This window comes from Ambystoma mexicanum, chromosome 11, assembly GCF_040938575.1.
Source record: "Ambystoma mexicanum isolate Mex_15411 chromosome 11, UKY_AmexF1_1, whole genome shotgun sequence".
In the NCBI taxonomy this organism is placed as follows: domain Eukaryota; kingdom Metazoa; phylum Chordata; class Amphibia; order Caudata; family Ambystomatidae; genus Ambystoma; species Ambystoma mexicanum.
Window position 1 is genome coordinate 1,486,733,005 of NC_090934.1, and position 14,979 is coordinate 1,486,747,983.

Genomic DNA, 14,979 nt, shown 5'->3' on the forward strand with positions numbered 1-14,979 from the left:
CTATGTCCGATCAGGGGAGTGACGTGGCACAGATGTGGTCTTTGTGTGCCATTGCAATTCAACCTCCTCTTCAGTTTTCTCTGGCGTGTACTATTTTGATGTTGTCTGATAGCAATGTTGTTGTGAAGAAGAGATCATCTCTGCCGCCCTCTCTTAGGTGGTCATGTATTTCTCTTGTGTGTTGCCATGGATCTTACGTTGAGTCTAGATGTGGGCGGGGTAGCATGAAGGGTCCACCACATACCTTCTCCAGGGCCTGTATGACGCACAGTTGCATTCAATGACCCTCTGGGTGACCCAGTCCAATCCTGTATCAAGCATGGGACCTAATCACAGTATGTGATAACCTACTGGTTTATGGCTGCATCCTCCTAAATGTGGACTATACGTATTTTAGAACGCTGCCAATACAATGATGTATCTCTTCTGTTCCAGGCACCAGTTACATTCCATGATGTTGCTGCCTATTTCTCTGAGGAGGAGTGGGAGCTTTTACAGAACTGGCAGAAGGAACTTTACAAGAGCGTGATGCAGGAAATCCAGCGGGCCTTCAGTTCTCTTGGTGAAGTCATATTATTCTTATTTTTTTATTTGCCTAAAATCTAAGTTTGAGATTGTAGGAATTACTCCTGTGTAACGAGTTTAATGTGAGTTGAAGAATTTGTGCTATATTTTGGACTATGGGCCTTATTACAAATACAGTAAAGTGTTGCTAATTCTTTTACTGTCACTTTCCTGCCACATTACAGGGCTCGCAAAATCTACTACCCCACTAGCATTGGCGAGTAGGTTTTATGAAGGGCGAGTACCATTTGCATGATAGTCGACCATGCCGGTGAGTATGGGATGTTAGATATTTTCCAACACACTTTGTTTGCAGTAAATGGCAAATACAAGTTTCACTGTGCATGCTTGACAGCATTGCACGAAATATGAAGTGTGCATATGACCACATGGACCATTTTACAAAAAGCACTGGCAACTGTTTTGTTTCCAGTCACCTTGGGGCAAGTGCATTTCTCTTAGGTCGAGTATGTAAACTAAGGAACTCGCCCTGCATGTCTAGTGGGATTTTTAAGAATGTTCAAGGCCTGCATTACCACAACGCCAGACTACAAGTTTCATTGGTAAAATGAAGGATGCACCTCCAACAAAAGGTTAGCACTGAAAATGACTGCAGTGGAATTACTGCACATAGATATTCTGAAGAACTCTCATGGGGTCCTATTGGTTCCAGAAGTTTGGACTAGCACCACATGCCACCACTCGTAATCCAATGTTAAGGCCACAGGACTGAGTGATGGTATCGTAAATGAGTTTTGGAGTCATTCCATGAATTTTCCATCAGATTACCGGTGAATTTGTGACATGGCCCTATGTCTTCTTTTGGTAGATTTCATTAAAAATAGAAATTGATAAACCTCAGCATAGGAACCAGAAAACAGCACCTTTAGCTGTGATCAGATTGTGACCCCAGAGCTCATGTGTGGGTTGGATGCTGACTAAATCTGCTTCATGAAGGCTGTAAAGTAATGTCCTGGTTCCTTACTTAAGTTCTTCTTAACAATCCATATGTAAAATAGGGGAATTCACTACTGGGACACAGGCACTCTGTTTTCGCAAAGTTCAAATCCTTTTTTTTTTGGCAGTCTCCCTTTTCAGAGCTCTTTGTCAGGCCTATCCACAAAACTCCTAACCAGTCAACAGTTGGTAAAGGCAAAGGACCACTGACAAGAGCGGGTCGGGGGGTTGACAAGTAGGAACGGGTGTTTAGCGGATAGCAGTTATGCAAATGTTAGTTTGGCTATTGCCACCTCATTCGTTACACTCATCCTAGTCCTCACATAATGAGGATGTACCAAGCAATACCTGAATACCGCAGAGCAAGGTTATGCAACCTTTGGCATTCTAGATGTTTTGCATGACATCTCCCATCAGCCTTATGTAGAATAGTCAATGATAAGAGATCATGGGAGTTGTACTCCGGAGGGCTGCAGGTTGTAGACCCCTCCATAGACTCTGATAAAAATAGCCCCACAAAGGAAATAAAAAGGTACACTGGCTGAGGCCACCAGGGGGCAAAGCCAACATGGCTGCCTAAACGCGAGGCTCTGTTCCTGCCCTGGTGTTTTGAGGTGTTTTTAGTGCAATTGACGCACTCAGGACCCTGAGAAAAAGGTCCCCTGAGTGTCTGAAGGGTGGCTGTAGCCCAAGTGTGAAGGAGGAGTGGCGACATTGTGGGTGCTCCCGGTGCTGCCAGAGGCCAGGCAGGCCAAGAAGAGGAGCTGCAGCGTGGTAAGTGAGGCCCATGGTGGCATTGGATATCCTCCTGCCGAACAACGTGAGGAGGGCCACTCCAGCCAATGTGAGTCCCGTGCTGGCAAGGGAGAAGGGAGGTGTGTGTACCCCCCCCACCTCCTCCTGCGTAGAGCCTGAAGATGGTGCCGAGCGACCTGGGTTGTGAGGAAGAGTCCCGGTGGTGCCAGCGTGGTGGAAGACGGCGCCCATTTGTAGGCAGGCTGCGCGGAAGAAGAGGCGATCAGGAAGCAGGTGCGTCGGAGAGGGGTGCTCTGGGATCACCCAGGGCCACCGCAGGGCTAACTGTGGTTGAAGGTGGTTAACTTTGTGACGGGGCGGCCTCAGGAGCTGGGGGCCCACCCTGGACAGAGGACGCAGCCTGTGAGCAGAGCAGCCAGTGTGACTGTGGGAGCAACAACGCCCTCCGCAGGATGGTATTACCCAAATTGTTTGTTTACAATTGTTCGATGAACAATTGACCGAATTTAAAGGGTCACAATTGACCTTTTCACAATTGACCATATATATATATATATATACATATATATATATATATATATGGTGGGGGATTGCGGGGGGTTTCCCCCCGCATATATGTTACAATTGACCTTCACAATTCGGTCAATTGTCATTCGAACAGTTGTAATACGAACAATTCGTATACAACCCGCAGGATAGTGGACACTGCAACACGGCGGGACAGCAATTCCGGGAGGGCCGCCGGCCTCGAGCGCATGGTGGGAGGGGCCAGGGCAGTGCGTGGATGGCAGTGGAGAGGCCGAGCCCAGAAGAAGCAAATCAAGTGCAGTTGCAGCGGGAGCAGTGGTAAATGGAGTGACCCACCAGTGGACATATTTGAAGGGGACAATACATAGGGCTTGGGCTCTAAGTGACAGTGCTCACCCCACCAAGCTCTCCCGGTACCCTCCCCTCCCCAGGCAGCCACAGGAGATCCAGACCTGCATTGGGGATTTAAACAGTGTATACTCTGGTGGCTGGAGGTGCTTGAGGGTACTGAGGAGCACGGTCTAGCGTTGTGGAGCTAGGTAGGGGTGGAGAGCAGAGAGACCGCCTAGAACCAGCGGCAGAGTGGAACCCCTGGGAAAAAGCATCTTCACGACATCCAGCAATCTCCTCACTCTACGGAACAAATCTAAGCAAGCCACGTAACCCAAATTGCACTCCTACATAGTGTTCCTTAATGTGTCCACTCCTTCCAAGTGAAAATTGCCGTCAAACAGTCTTTCCAAGGCATAGTTGTGCAGATGTATGACAAAGGGATCACCTAAAGTCAACACAATGCGTTTCGCCATGTCAACCACTCTCGGTGCGCAGAGTATAATGTACAACAGTTTCACTGCCCCTTTCTTTTAACCACACCGACAGTACCTGATTGGCTAATCCCCACACTGCCATGTCAATTGGGCAACATGGTGTGAAGGGCAGATTGTGGCACGTGCCCCTCCCAAATTATCGCGAAGGCTGCACCCTTTGCACTGGGCTTCATTACGACCCAGGCGGTAAGTTACCGCCTGGGTCGTACCTTTACCACCATGGCGTAAACTACGTTTACGCCATGGTGGTTGGCGGACTTACCGCCCCATTCCGAGGTCGGCGGGGCGGTAAGTCCACAATCCCCATTTACCCTTCCCCATTCCCATTTTTGCCCCATAGGGCATAATGGGAGTGGGGAAGGCGTTAATTACGCCACCGTAAATTACGGTGGCGTAATTAACTCCATGGTCCCTTAGCGCCATGGATTTTAACACCTGCTAAAAGCAGGTGTTAAAACCTCCATGGCGCTAAGGGACCTCGGAATCAGGCGGTAAGGGTCGGCGCTGTTTACGGCGTCGTAAACCCCTTACCGCCTGAGTTGTAATGAGGCCCACTATCTTCTCTGCAGATGTACCTCATTGGGTTATGCGTAAATAGGCACAGACGCATCCACCAACTGCATCGAAGCCGTCATCATCCAACACTGTCACTCCTGTACACGACTTGAAATGTACGGTTACATATTTACAGAACAAATGTCGTGCCATTCCAAAGCACGTCCACTACAGCAGGGTGTGGGTGCTGGCTGTCTCAATGCTGGGAAACAGACGATATACCTGAACAATAATCTCAGGATGTTTCTGTCTTGATTTTACTCTTCCAGACCTTTATACTGGGAACATTAAGGATACACTCCTTGACTAGAGCAGCATAACAAAAGGTTGTTTGTCTTGGAATTTTTCCCCGAGACCCTGGCAGGACAGACAGACATATCCAGGCATATCCAGGTCCTACCACTTTGCTGCCAACATTAACCGCATTTCCGGTTCTACTTTTTCAGTTTATCACTCCTTTACTTCTCTGCATATCCGTTGCTCTTTGGACACCACTGTTTTGACTTAAATGCATCTTTTTCTGTGATGAAATAATAGATCTAATTTAGGTGTGTGTCACACCGCACCAATTTGTTTTATATGTATGGAGACTCGTATGTTTTTATTGTTGTTTTTTCACTGTTAGTTCCTTGTTGATTTATCACTTGCTGAATGCTTTACATATATTATATTATATATATTAAAACAACGTTTGTTATGTGAAAATTGCCTCACGGTTGTATCTCATATATTGTGTCAAGAGGATTTATTTTCTCAAAATAATTGACTATAGCATTTATTGCTTAAACATTGAGCTACTTAGGGGAGCCCCAGGAATCAAATGACCCCCGTTTCAGCTCCTAACCCCTGGCACAGCGACACTTCTCCCTTTTTTCATGATTTATATTATCAATGCTGTGACTGAACATGGAAATAAGTCAGCGGAGCAGACCCAGATATCGCACATTTTTTGGGATGTGCATTTCAGTTCTTTGCAACACAAGTACTGGTCGGATTCCCACCAAACACACAAAAGCACACTTTCTGACCCAAGCCCCTGCTCCTGCCGCAAATCTGGTGCAAATCCGTCCAGCCGTTCGGCCTATAGCCGTACGCAAAGTTTTTCCCCAGTCTATGGAAAAAAACAAATGTTGGAACCCCCCATTCCTCCCCTGCACGAAACATCACCATAGTTGGCGAAAACATTCAGAGCGCGCCATACACATTTTTTGCAAAATTTGGTGAGGATTCGTCCAGTGGGAGCAAAATCTAAACGAGGTAAGTGTAGTTTGAAAATCCAGAGATTGGCAGTTATGGAGTTAGTTTAAGGTTGTTTTGGAATGTTAATGTGGAGGTCTTTTTTTACTAGTGGTAGGAAACAGATATGGGTAGCTTTGAAGGGAAGGGGAGGTGGTTTTTCGTGGTTTCAGATCTCATCGAAGGGTCAAAATAAGACTAGAGCCTTAACAAGTTGGGAAATATCTATAGATTTTCACATTCTGTATACAAAGAGACGATGATGCATGGAAAGGTGTTCTTGCAGAATGTATATGGTAATGGAAAAGAAGAGGAACAATATTTCCTTCATGTAGGAAACACATCTTGTAGAGAGAGAGCACCTACATCAGTAACTGAATTCTGTTAAACTGGCGACAGAGTATCCTCCTAACCTCCACTGTCATTTCGGAAGATACCTGTCTGCATGTTGTGGTGGGAAGGAGGGGCAGCATCAAACCTTCCTCCTAATTGTTAAACAGAAAGCAGTAAGAAAATAATATGTGAGCGTAGGGTGCTTCAGAAGCCTAACGACCAAAAAAGCCATTATTCTAATATCGACCTTCATTTTGTTTACTATGCAGGGACTATGTCAGATTTTACTTTTTGTGATGCATGCTGTAGTTACAATGGTCATTTCACCGTAACATGTATAAATCTGAGCTTTCTTTTAAAAATAGGTCCTCTGATTGCCACCTCCGTCTTTTCATTACGACCGAAAGGAAAGGGAGACTTGTGCCCCAAAGAGTTTGAAGATTTAGAATTAAGAAGTGATGTGAACCTTTCCTCAAGTGAGTGAAAATGTCGGAAGAGATCTGCTGCTTTGGCTTATTTTCCACAATTCCTTTGCATGGCTGAATCTGCTTGGGATCACCTTTGTACTGTGTCCCAGCTTCAGAGTGGAGCACCGTTCCTTGCTCTCATGTGCTCCTATGCTTGCTGCGTGTGTCTGTTCCATGTTCGTTATTGTTGGGTATAGTGGCTGTTGCTGTGGGCATACCTTATCCGCAACACACATTTGTGTCTCTCGGGAGGTCCTGCACATATGCGAATATATCAATCAGATTTTCTCTCTTTAAAAAGTGAATATCACGGGTTTGCCCGATTGGATTTTTGAACTCTTTGTGGCATGCACCAGTTCCAGGTAAAATCTAGGGGTGAGACAGAAATGTAAAACATGTAAGCAGACATTTCTAAATATGCATCCTGACATTATTAAACAGTATTTTTTAAAATATGAATATTTTTATTAAACTCCACCAAATTCTTTACGAGGGCACGCGTGTGACCAGATCAGTTGACTGCCAGACTTGGTGAACTTCATTGACTAGTTCAAATTAACGATTTCTTCTTTCATATGTTTAGTGTCATGTAACCTTAACAATACTGCTCCTCCCATGTGAAAGAGTTGAACACACGTTTTCTTACTTGAACAGGGGAAATCATTGCAGAGTCGGATATTTTAGTGAGGGAGATCCAATCTCTAAAGGGTACTCCGGATAAAATTAAGAGCGAATGCCGGGATGGCCACAGCACAGGTAAGAAGATCTGTATGGGACATTTGTACCATTCTTATTATACTGATATATCATAGTCCCGGACTCTAAAAGATTGACACGTCATGTACTGCCCTCAGGTTCCAGACAAGAGCCCTCATGCACGGGCAGAACTTGCCTAGTCTTATTGGGGGAGTCTTTGGGCAGGCATTAACCCTCCCATAGTACACAGGTGACAGAAGAGGAATGTGGGTGCTGGATGTCTCAATGCTGTGACTGCAGCAGGGTGTGGGTCCTGGCTGTCTCAGTGCTGTGAGGCAGCAGGGTGTGGGTGCTCGCTTTCTCAATGCCGTGACTGCAGCAGGGTGTGGGTGCTCGCTGTCTCAGTGCTGTGAGGCAGCAGAGTGCGGGTGCTCGCTGTCTCAGTGCTGTGAGGCAGCAGGGTGTGGGTGCTCGCTTTCTCAATGCCGTGACTGCAGCGGGGTGTGGGCGCTCGCTGTCTCAGTGCTGTGAGGCAGCAGGGTGTGGGCACTCGCTGTCTCAGTGCTGTGAGGCAGCAGGGTGCGGGTGCTCGCTGTCTCAGTGCTGTGAGGCAGCAGGGTGTGGGCGCTCGCTGTCTCAGTGCTGTGAGGCAGCAGGGTGCGGGGAGGCATCAGGGTGTGGGCGCTCGCTGTTTCAGTGCTGTGAGGCAGCAGGGTGCGGGTGCTCGCTGTCTCAGTGCTATGAGGCAGCCTTTGCATCTTCATTACTATTCAGAAGATTAGTAAAGGCTGTAAGTGAAAGTTGGTTCAAGACGGTTCACTTCTGCATCGAAGGGTGGATTGCTGAATGCAGGCGGACCATTTTGGTTTCAAGCTGCTAGCCAGGAATTAAATTCACTAGCCCCCTCAGTTCTCCAGTGACACAAAATACAATTTCTTTGTCGCCATGAGTTACATTTCACTTGCTAATGGCTAGTGCGGGTGCATATTTTGAGACCTGGTAAATGTTCAACATTGCATAGAAGGTTGGTTCTGTGAAAGGTCACCATTACTAGAATGTTGGTTAGTGAAGGTACACTCATTTATTTTTTGTGTATTTTAGTTAAGTAAAAATAGGATATACATTTAATTTGAGGCGCTACATTGCCTGTCTACATTTTTTTTTAAGGATGTTTTAGCGTGATGGCAACTATCAAGTTCGAGCTCTTCATATCATAAATGAAGTGGCTTAATATCTTATGACGCGATAGCCTTCCTCTATTCTCTGTCCAACCATGCTCATACAGACGCGTCTTCACTTTGCTCTGTGTCCAACCATGCTCATACAGACGCGTCTTCACTTTGCTCTGTGTCCAACCATGCTCATACAGACGCGTCTTCACTTTGCTCTGTGTCCAACCATGCTCATACAGACGCGTCTTCACTTTGCTCTGTGTCCAACCATGCTCATACAGACGCGTCTTCACTTTGCTCTGTGTCCAACCATGCTCATACAGACGCGTCTTCACTTTGCTCTGTGTCCAACCATGCTCATACAGACGCGTCTTCACTTTGCTCTGTGTCCAACCATGCTCATACAGACGCGTCTTCACTTTGCTCTGTGTCCAACCATGCTCATACAGACGCGTCTTCACTTTGCTCTGTGTCCAACCATGCTCATACAGACGCGTCTTCACTTTGCTAGGGCTAGAAGTCAAATCCTTGTCCGTTACACCTAGTCGATTCATGATTGTTACACATTTGTCTACCCCAGTTGATAAGAATTTACATTCCCTGGTAAGCATCACTACCCTTAATTTTGTATACAGAGTACCATCTGGTGAGGCTAAAGGGCTTTATAGAGCTGCAGCCACCTCCACTCTATTGCAGCTTGTAATGAGGTAATCCCCAAATATGTCTTATGGCTACTAACAAAGTTCCCTGTGGCAAAGTCCGTACCCTCTGCCTTAAGTTTTCCTCAAACCTTGACCAATTCCCCTCCACAGCCAATGTTTCTGCTCTGTGAATAATCTTGGAGACAATCTTCTGACGATGGTATTGGAGAACTGGTCTCAATGATAAGTATCCACATTTATATCTAATTGCTGCATCTGGGCGGCTGAGTTTAACACAGCGGTTTTACTGGGGCTCACTAATGCAGAGAAGGTTGAGTTAGTGAAGGTTTGAGGGTGGTTTTAGTGAAGTTTCCCTTTTGAATGAAATCCTGGGTTTGTGAAAGTTCCTTTTTAATTTGAAGGTTTGGTCAGTGAAGGCTCACTGAAGCATGTCAGGCCCATTATTGCTTCAAAAGTTGGGTTGTTGAGGCTTCAGTACTGTGTCAGATGTTGGGTTGGTGAGCCTTCAGTACTGTGTGTGTTGTTGGGTTGGTGAGCCTTCAGTACTGTGTAGGATGTTGGGTCAATGTTACTGTACAGAGGGTTTGGTGTGAAAGAGATCTCCCTTGTTCAGGATGTTGTGGGTTTGACTGCTGGGAAGGACAGCTGCTGTGTGCTCGTGGAGCCCTAATGTCTTTTATTGGAAGGTTTTACAAGAAGTCGGAAATGTAACCATTGCCTCATGCTTGTGGGCTATTCTACTTGGGGCTCTGAGTTTAAAGGGGCCCGGCTCTCTACCTTGTGTCGTTGTACCCTGCATGGTTCTGGTGTTCCAGAGTCCTTACAGACCACTGCATAAATATGTTCACTAATTGTTGTCTTTATCAGTACAAGTACTGTCCCTTATGTATGCCAATATGTGTTCTCAGCTCCTTCAATGGAGCTGGATTAATTTATATGTATTTATTGATATTCACATCCATCAGATTTCTGGCCGCAGAGACACTTATATTTCTTTTAATTTTTATAACAGAGCATGCCGATGTTGCTGTAGCTGTTTCAATTGACATTAAAAGGGAGGCCGATTCGTTTTCCACAGGCCACCTTGATTGTGCGCAACGAGAAAACCTCACCAATCCCACAAGTAAGTAACACATGTTTATCGGTTGTCATCCACGATACGAGAAAGTATTCTTCAATACCACAAGAAACATGTGTCACAGATGACCTCAGCAACTCCCGAAGACAGTTCAAGGGTTTTTATTGTTAGAATTTAACAGGGTCTCGTTAAGGGCTGTGCCCGTCTCCCTCATTTAGCGCAGACAGTTCCCTCCCAGGCCCAGATGTTTATCAATTCCAGGATGGTCTCTAGAGATTGTTAACCACTTCTATCTCAGAAGCTGTCTCTCTGCTTGTAGAGGCCTAAGGGCAAATGTCTACTCTCTCTAACTCCCTCTGCAATCAATTTAGGTGGTCCCTGACCTAAGTTCGCCAATGCAGCATAATGCAGTATTGGTGCCTTTTTAGATGCTCTGGCCGCATTTGTTTTTTTCTTCCTCACCATCGTATTCCTTACTCTCCCTTTCCTCCTCCTACTTTCCTTCCTTCTGCTCCACCCATCATCTTTCCTCTCTGCCCCTCACACTACCTCTTCTATATCTCCCATGCTTTTCTCCCTAATACCTACCTCTGCCCTCTAATCTTACACTGTAATACCCTCACCCTCTTCCATACCAATCCTACTCTCCACTCCCTCCACACTACTAGTGCCCTCCCCTCTCCACTCTACTACTCTCCACCCACACCTTCTCTCATATTCAGCCCATTCACTTCCCTAGATACCTTCGCAGTCACCCCATACTCTCTCTCCATTAGTTCCACTTACAGACCTTGCAAGCATTTAAAACCAAAGTACCATTTTCTCCCACCAGCATATGAGGGCTTTCCAGCATTGGCAGGATGCGAGTTTGACAAGGGCACGGCTGCGCCATGCCATCGCAAGTTAGAGTAATGGCCTAGTGGGTTTTGTTGAATGCGATGAGAAAGCTGATATATAGAGGACAGTGCTCCATGTGCTCGCTGCTGGAGCCTTTTTCCTCACGCTGATCCATGCCACTGTCAGGTGAGGACAAAGGCAGTGAATATGGCAAGGGAAATGTGCACAAGATCACACAGTGAATAGCTTTGAGTCAAACAACATGCACACAGGAACCAAGACTCATGTATGCAAAACCCAGGAGTGCAAATAGACTGTGATAACAATACAAATCTATGAAAAGGAATGTGGGGTAAGCACTTAGATGCTCCTTATGACTGCAAGGAAAGTCGGCAAGCGCCTTACCCACAATTGCAGTTACAGGTAATGACAGTGCTAAGCCCACATACAGGGCAAGTAACGACAGGATCTGTGAGCTAACACTCTGGATGGTATTGAATAAGGAAACTTAAAAACAGTACTCACGAGGACGAGAAATACCACTTGAATGTTAGCAAGGCCACGAACCCTGTTGATCAAACAGGACCCAGAAAGGCTGTAACAGCAATGAGAGGATAACTAAATACATAAGACTCAAGACAAGGGGCAAGTAGGAATAGTGATTACAGAATAGTAAGGAAATCATAGGCATTCACACAGGAGCTAGCTACAACAGCACACCACACCTAATAATCAATGGGAAATATATGCAAAGGTGTAAGGAAAAACATGGAATGGATTCCAAGGGAAAGTAAAGGAACAGGAGCAGGGGAAACGAAATTACAAGGGTAACGTCTCCCACCCATCCACGGAAAAAAGGCAGGAAGCTAATCTATAAAGAGGAAAGACTAAAGTATCAAGGTTTACAACAGCAAAGGACAAAGTCAAAGAAATATAGAACACAGGCAAACTGGGCTGCACCAAAAGGGAAAGCACTGAGAAATGCTGCCTGCTAACAGAGGAAGACAGAAAGGGAATCTGGGAAGCAGAAATCAATTAAGCACATACATTCGAAATCCAAGGATAAAGAACAAGGAATAGAAACTTGGAACTAGGCACAAGGCTAAGAACCAGGAACAAGGTACCAGTCACAAACAGGAACACTACATCAATGACCAGCGCTGGACTGAAGCAAACTGAGGCTTTTAAACCTGCTTAACAACCACACGCCACAGGTGTGCTGCTTGCTGCACCTGCAGCCACAGGTGTTGCCTATCCTCCACCCAGCCTTGTCCTGCAAGTGTGGAGATGAAGCTGTGGGCCAGGCATTCTGGGAAGTGTAGTAATTTGATTAAACCAGCATACTGGCTGCCAAAAACCTGGAATGGATCCGGAAGGGAAGTAACTTGGAAAATGAGGATTTAGTGCTCCCAGTTCATCACAGCACTGTAGCATAAGGTTCGGAAGGTAAGTCCAGTACGGAAAAAAAAACCAAATCATGCCCCCAAGTGGTGGGAACGGGAGCGAAGGAAGCGAATCGTGACGGCCACGTAGTGTCTATTTTTCTCGTCTGCTGTGCCGATTGATCTGGCATATGATAGCTCTCCATGGTCTCTCCCCAGGCTAGATGCTCGTTCATTCTTTTACCAATGTGCATGCAGGATAGTGAATATCTATGGGACAAGAAAGTCACTAGCCAGCATGGGGAAAGAAGAAGTGGTACTCATTTCAAACATGCAGGCACAGGCAGAATGTACATGGACGATGCCCTCCCAACTCCCAGACCCACCTCTGGGGCAGGACTGGCTCTGATGAAAACCCTGGCATGCCTCCCACCCCAGGTCCCTATCCTTCCTTGACCGGGTCAGGTCCCTGGCCTTGTTACACAGGCATTTACTTTTCCTACAATGTATATAAAGAGAAATCATTACCAACACTACAGGTGAGTTGCACATGTTTACTTTTGAGCATTCTCCTATCTAAACTAAGAAAAAGCTTCACCTATTTCAAAGTAAGTTGACCGGTTCTGAAGCCAAATGAATTGTGCTGTGCGGCGGTACAATGAACTCCAAAGCCCCCTCAGGAGTTTTGCCATCCCCATTCTGAGATACAGAGAGTGCCGCATCCTGCCTGGATAAGAGCATTTGGCTTCGTTGGTTGAATAAGGAGGAATTTAGGTAACCGTTAAGATAGTTAGGGTGCAGTTTGTGATTGCTAAGGGAAGATGGGAAAAGGGGCTCCTCTGCTCTGTTACTGTTTGGTGCCGCGGCTAGTGCCAATGACCACTCTACATGTAAACCTCGCAACAAGGCATATACTTTCACCTCAGTTACTGCTTGGTGCCGGGGCTAGGGCCAATGGACCACTCTGCATGCAAACCTTGCAACAAGGAATACACTCTGCTCAGTTGCTGCTTGGTGCCGCGGCTAGGGCCAATGACCACTCTACATGCAAACCTCGCAACAAGGCATACATTAGTTTTCAAAAATTGATTAGCAGAGTTTGCTCATTAAAATGTTTTTGATTAGCAAACAGACCCATTTGATTATCAATTTTTTTTGTACTAATATAGTTAATGTCACCAGATGTTATTTGTACCCAAGACATGAGCAACCATACAGCAGTTTTGCTTACCGCTGAAATAGGACATTTGTGAGAGGAGTCGGACCTTGCAAATTCTTTACTCTTCAGCTAGACATGCAGGTCGGATGGCTTAGTTTACCTATTTCACCTAAGAGAAATGCACTCGACCCGTAGCAACTGAGGACAACAAATGTATAATGCGATTTCTGTAGAATGGTGCATGTCACTACAAACCCACTTTATGTTTGGCACACTGCTGCCACCCAGAGTCCAGCCATGCACAGTGAATCTTGTATTTGACATTTACTGCAAACAAAGTAGATGTTAACTAAAAGTTTCAAACATCTCTTGTAAATGCTACTCGCCCTTCATAAAATCTACTCGACTGAGTGGGCGAAACGACTTTGTGAGACATAGGTGAATATCTGTAAAATGTAAAAGTTTAGCTGCATGAATGGACACAAATAAATGGATATGATAAAAAAAGTCTCTGAAAACAGTTTGGGCAGCTGGAGGTGGTAATATATAATACAATCCCAAAGCAAAGTGAGCTATAGATACTAACTACAGTGTTTGGTATTGCAGTAGATCTGTAGATCTACAGACTGGATGAATCTAGTGATCACTACTTTGCGTAAGCATTTAGTTTGCTTTGTGTATTTATCATGTAAGAGGAAAGAAGGAGACTAAGCAGAGTGGATTGCGTAGCATGCAGAGAACTGGCCAATCTAGGTGGAATATTGTAGTTTGCTGTCATCTCAATTTCAGGGTACCTGGTATAAAGCAACAGGGTGATAATATAGAATGTCACGGAGTATTGGTTCGATCATGGGTTGAGCACCAGTTGCAAGATGTATGCAACATGCAGGTTACAGAACTAGGTTTGCCATCAAAAGCATTTGATCATGTGACATGTACATTTTCAAAAGTTCACTAGTCAACATGATGCATCTTCCCCAACAAAATGAAATATAATTGAGACTATGAAATTCAGATACACTAACCTAAATTTGACTGTAAAGCATGGATCGATGCAAGGTTTTACAGTCTCAATACTGTAATTATGTATTATTTAACAACTTACATTTTAGGAATGGAATTGCATGACTGTCCTGTTAAAAGACATAAAGTTGACACATACTTGTCTTTACCATACAGGATATAAAAATCTTAATAAAAGTATCACCCCGATTACTTCTGGTTTGCAATAATTTGAAAAAGAAATGCTTGCACTCCTGCACATGCATTTGGCATTTAAGAGTGGATGGAGGAGAGGATTACTGCTGCACTTTCCCTCCATTAGCACTTGAAGTGAACATAGAAAAGAGGATGAAGAGAGCACGAACGGCAAGAGAGGAATGCAGGGCGAGCTGTGCTTTCATTGAAGAGGGCAACTTAAGTAGCTTACTCTGCTACACAAGTGTTCATTTGATTAGCAAAACTACAGAATTGCATAGCAAATTGCTATGCGACACTGCTTATGTTATGCCTTGCGCAATGCAGTGCGTTTAGTATGACATTAAATGTGAAGTTCACTCAAAAATGTTATTGTTTCAAAAGATAGGCCATAATCGAAAATATATGTAAAAAATATTTTTAAAGAAAGTTCCGAAGTACATTTTTGGGGAAATGAGTCTCAAGGTTTTGGCATGGGGCATCTATTTTGCAAAATTAAGCTGCATTTTCTGTTCATGTTAAGCTCTGCTCTCGCAGCAATAATCTACTGGGAGCTTTTGCTTACTGCTGCCA

The 14,979-nt window shown here is 45.1% G+C and overlaps 1 protein-coding gene across 3 annotated transcripts in view; it reads left to right on the forward strand.

Annotated features, from left to right (window-relative positions):
* LOC138504633 (zinc finger protein 2-like) overlaps positions 1–14,979 on the forward strand; it is a 151,374-nt gene that overhangs the window by 34,623 nt on the left and 101,772 nt on the right. For all 3 annotated transcript variants that reach the window (XM_069625232.1, XM_069625233.1, XM_069625234.1), the window contains 4 exons: positions 436–562; positions 6,122–6,232; positions 6,878–6,979; positions 9,766–9,876. In XM_069625232.1, the coding sequence (XP_069481333.1) occupies positions 436–562; positions 6,122–6,232; positions 6,878–6,979; positions 9,766–9,876 (451 nt within the window). The remainder of the gene's footprint in view (positions 1–435; positions 563–6,121; positions 6,233–6,877; positions 6,980–9,765; positions 9,877–14,979) is intronic.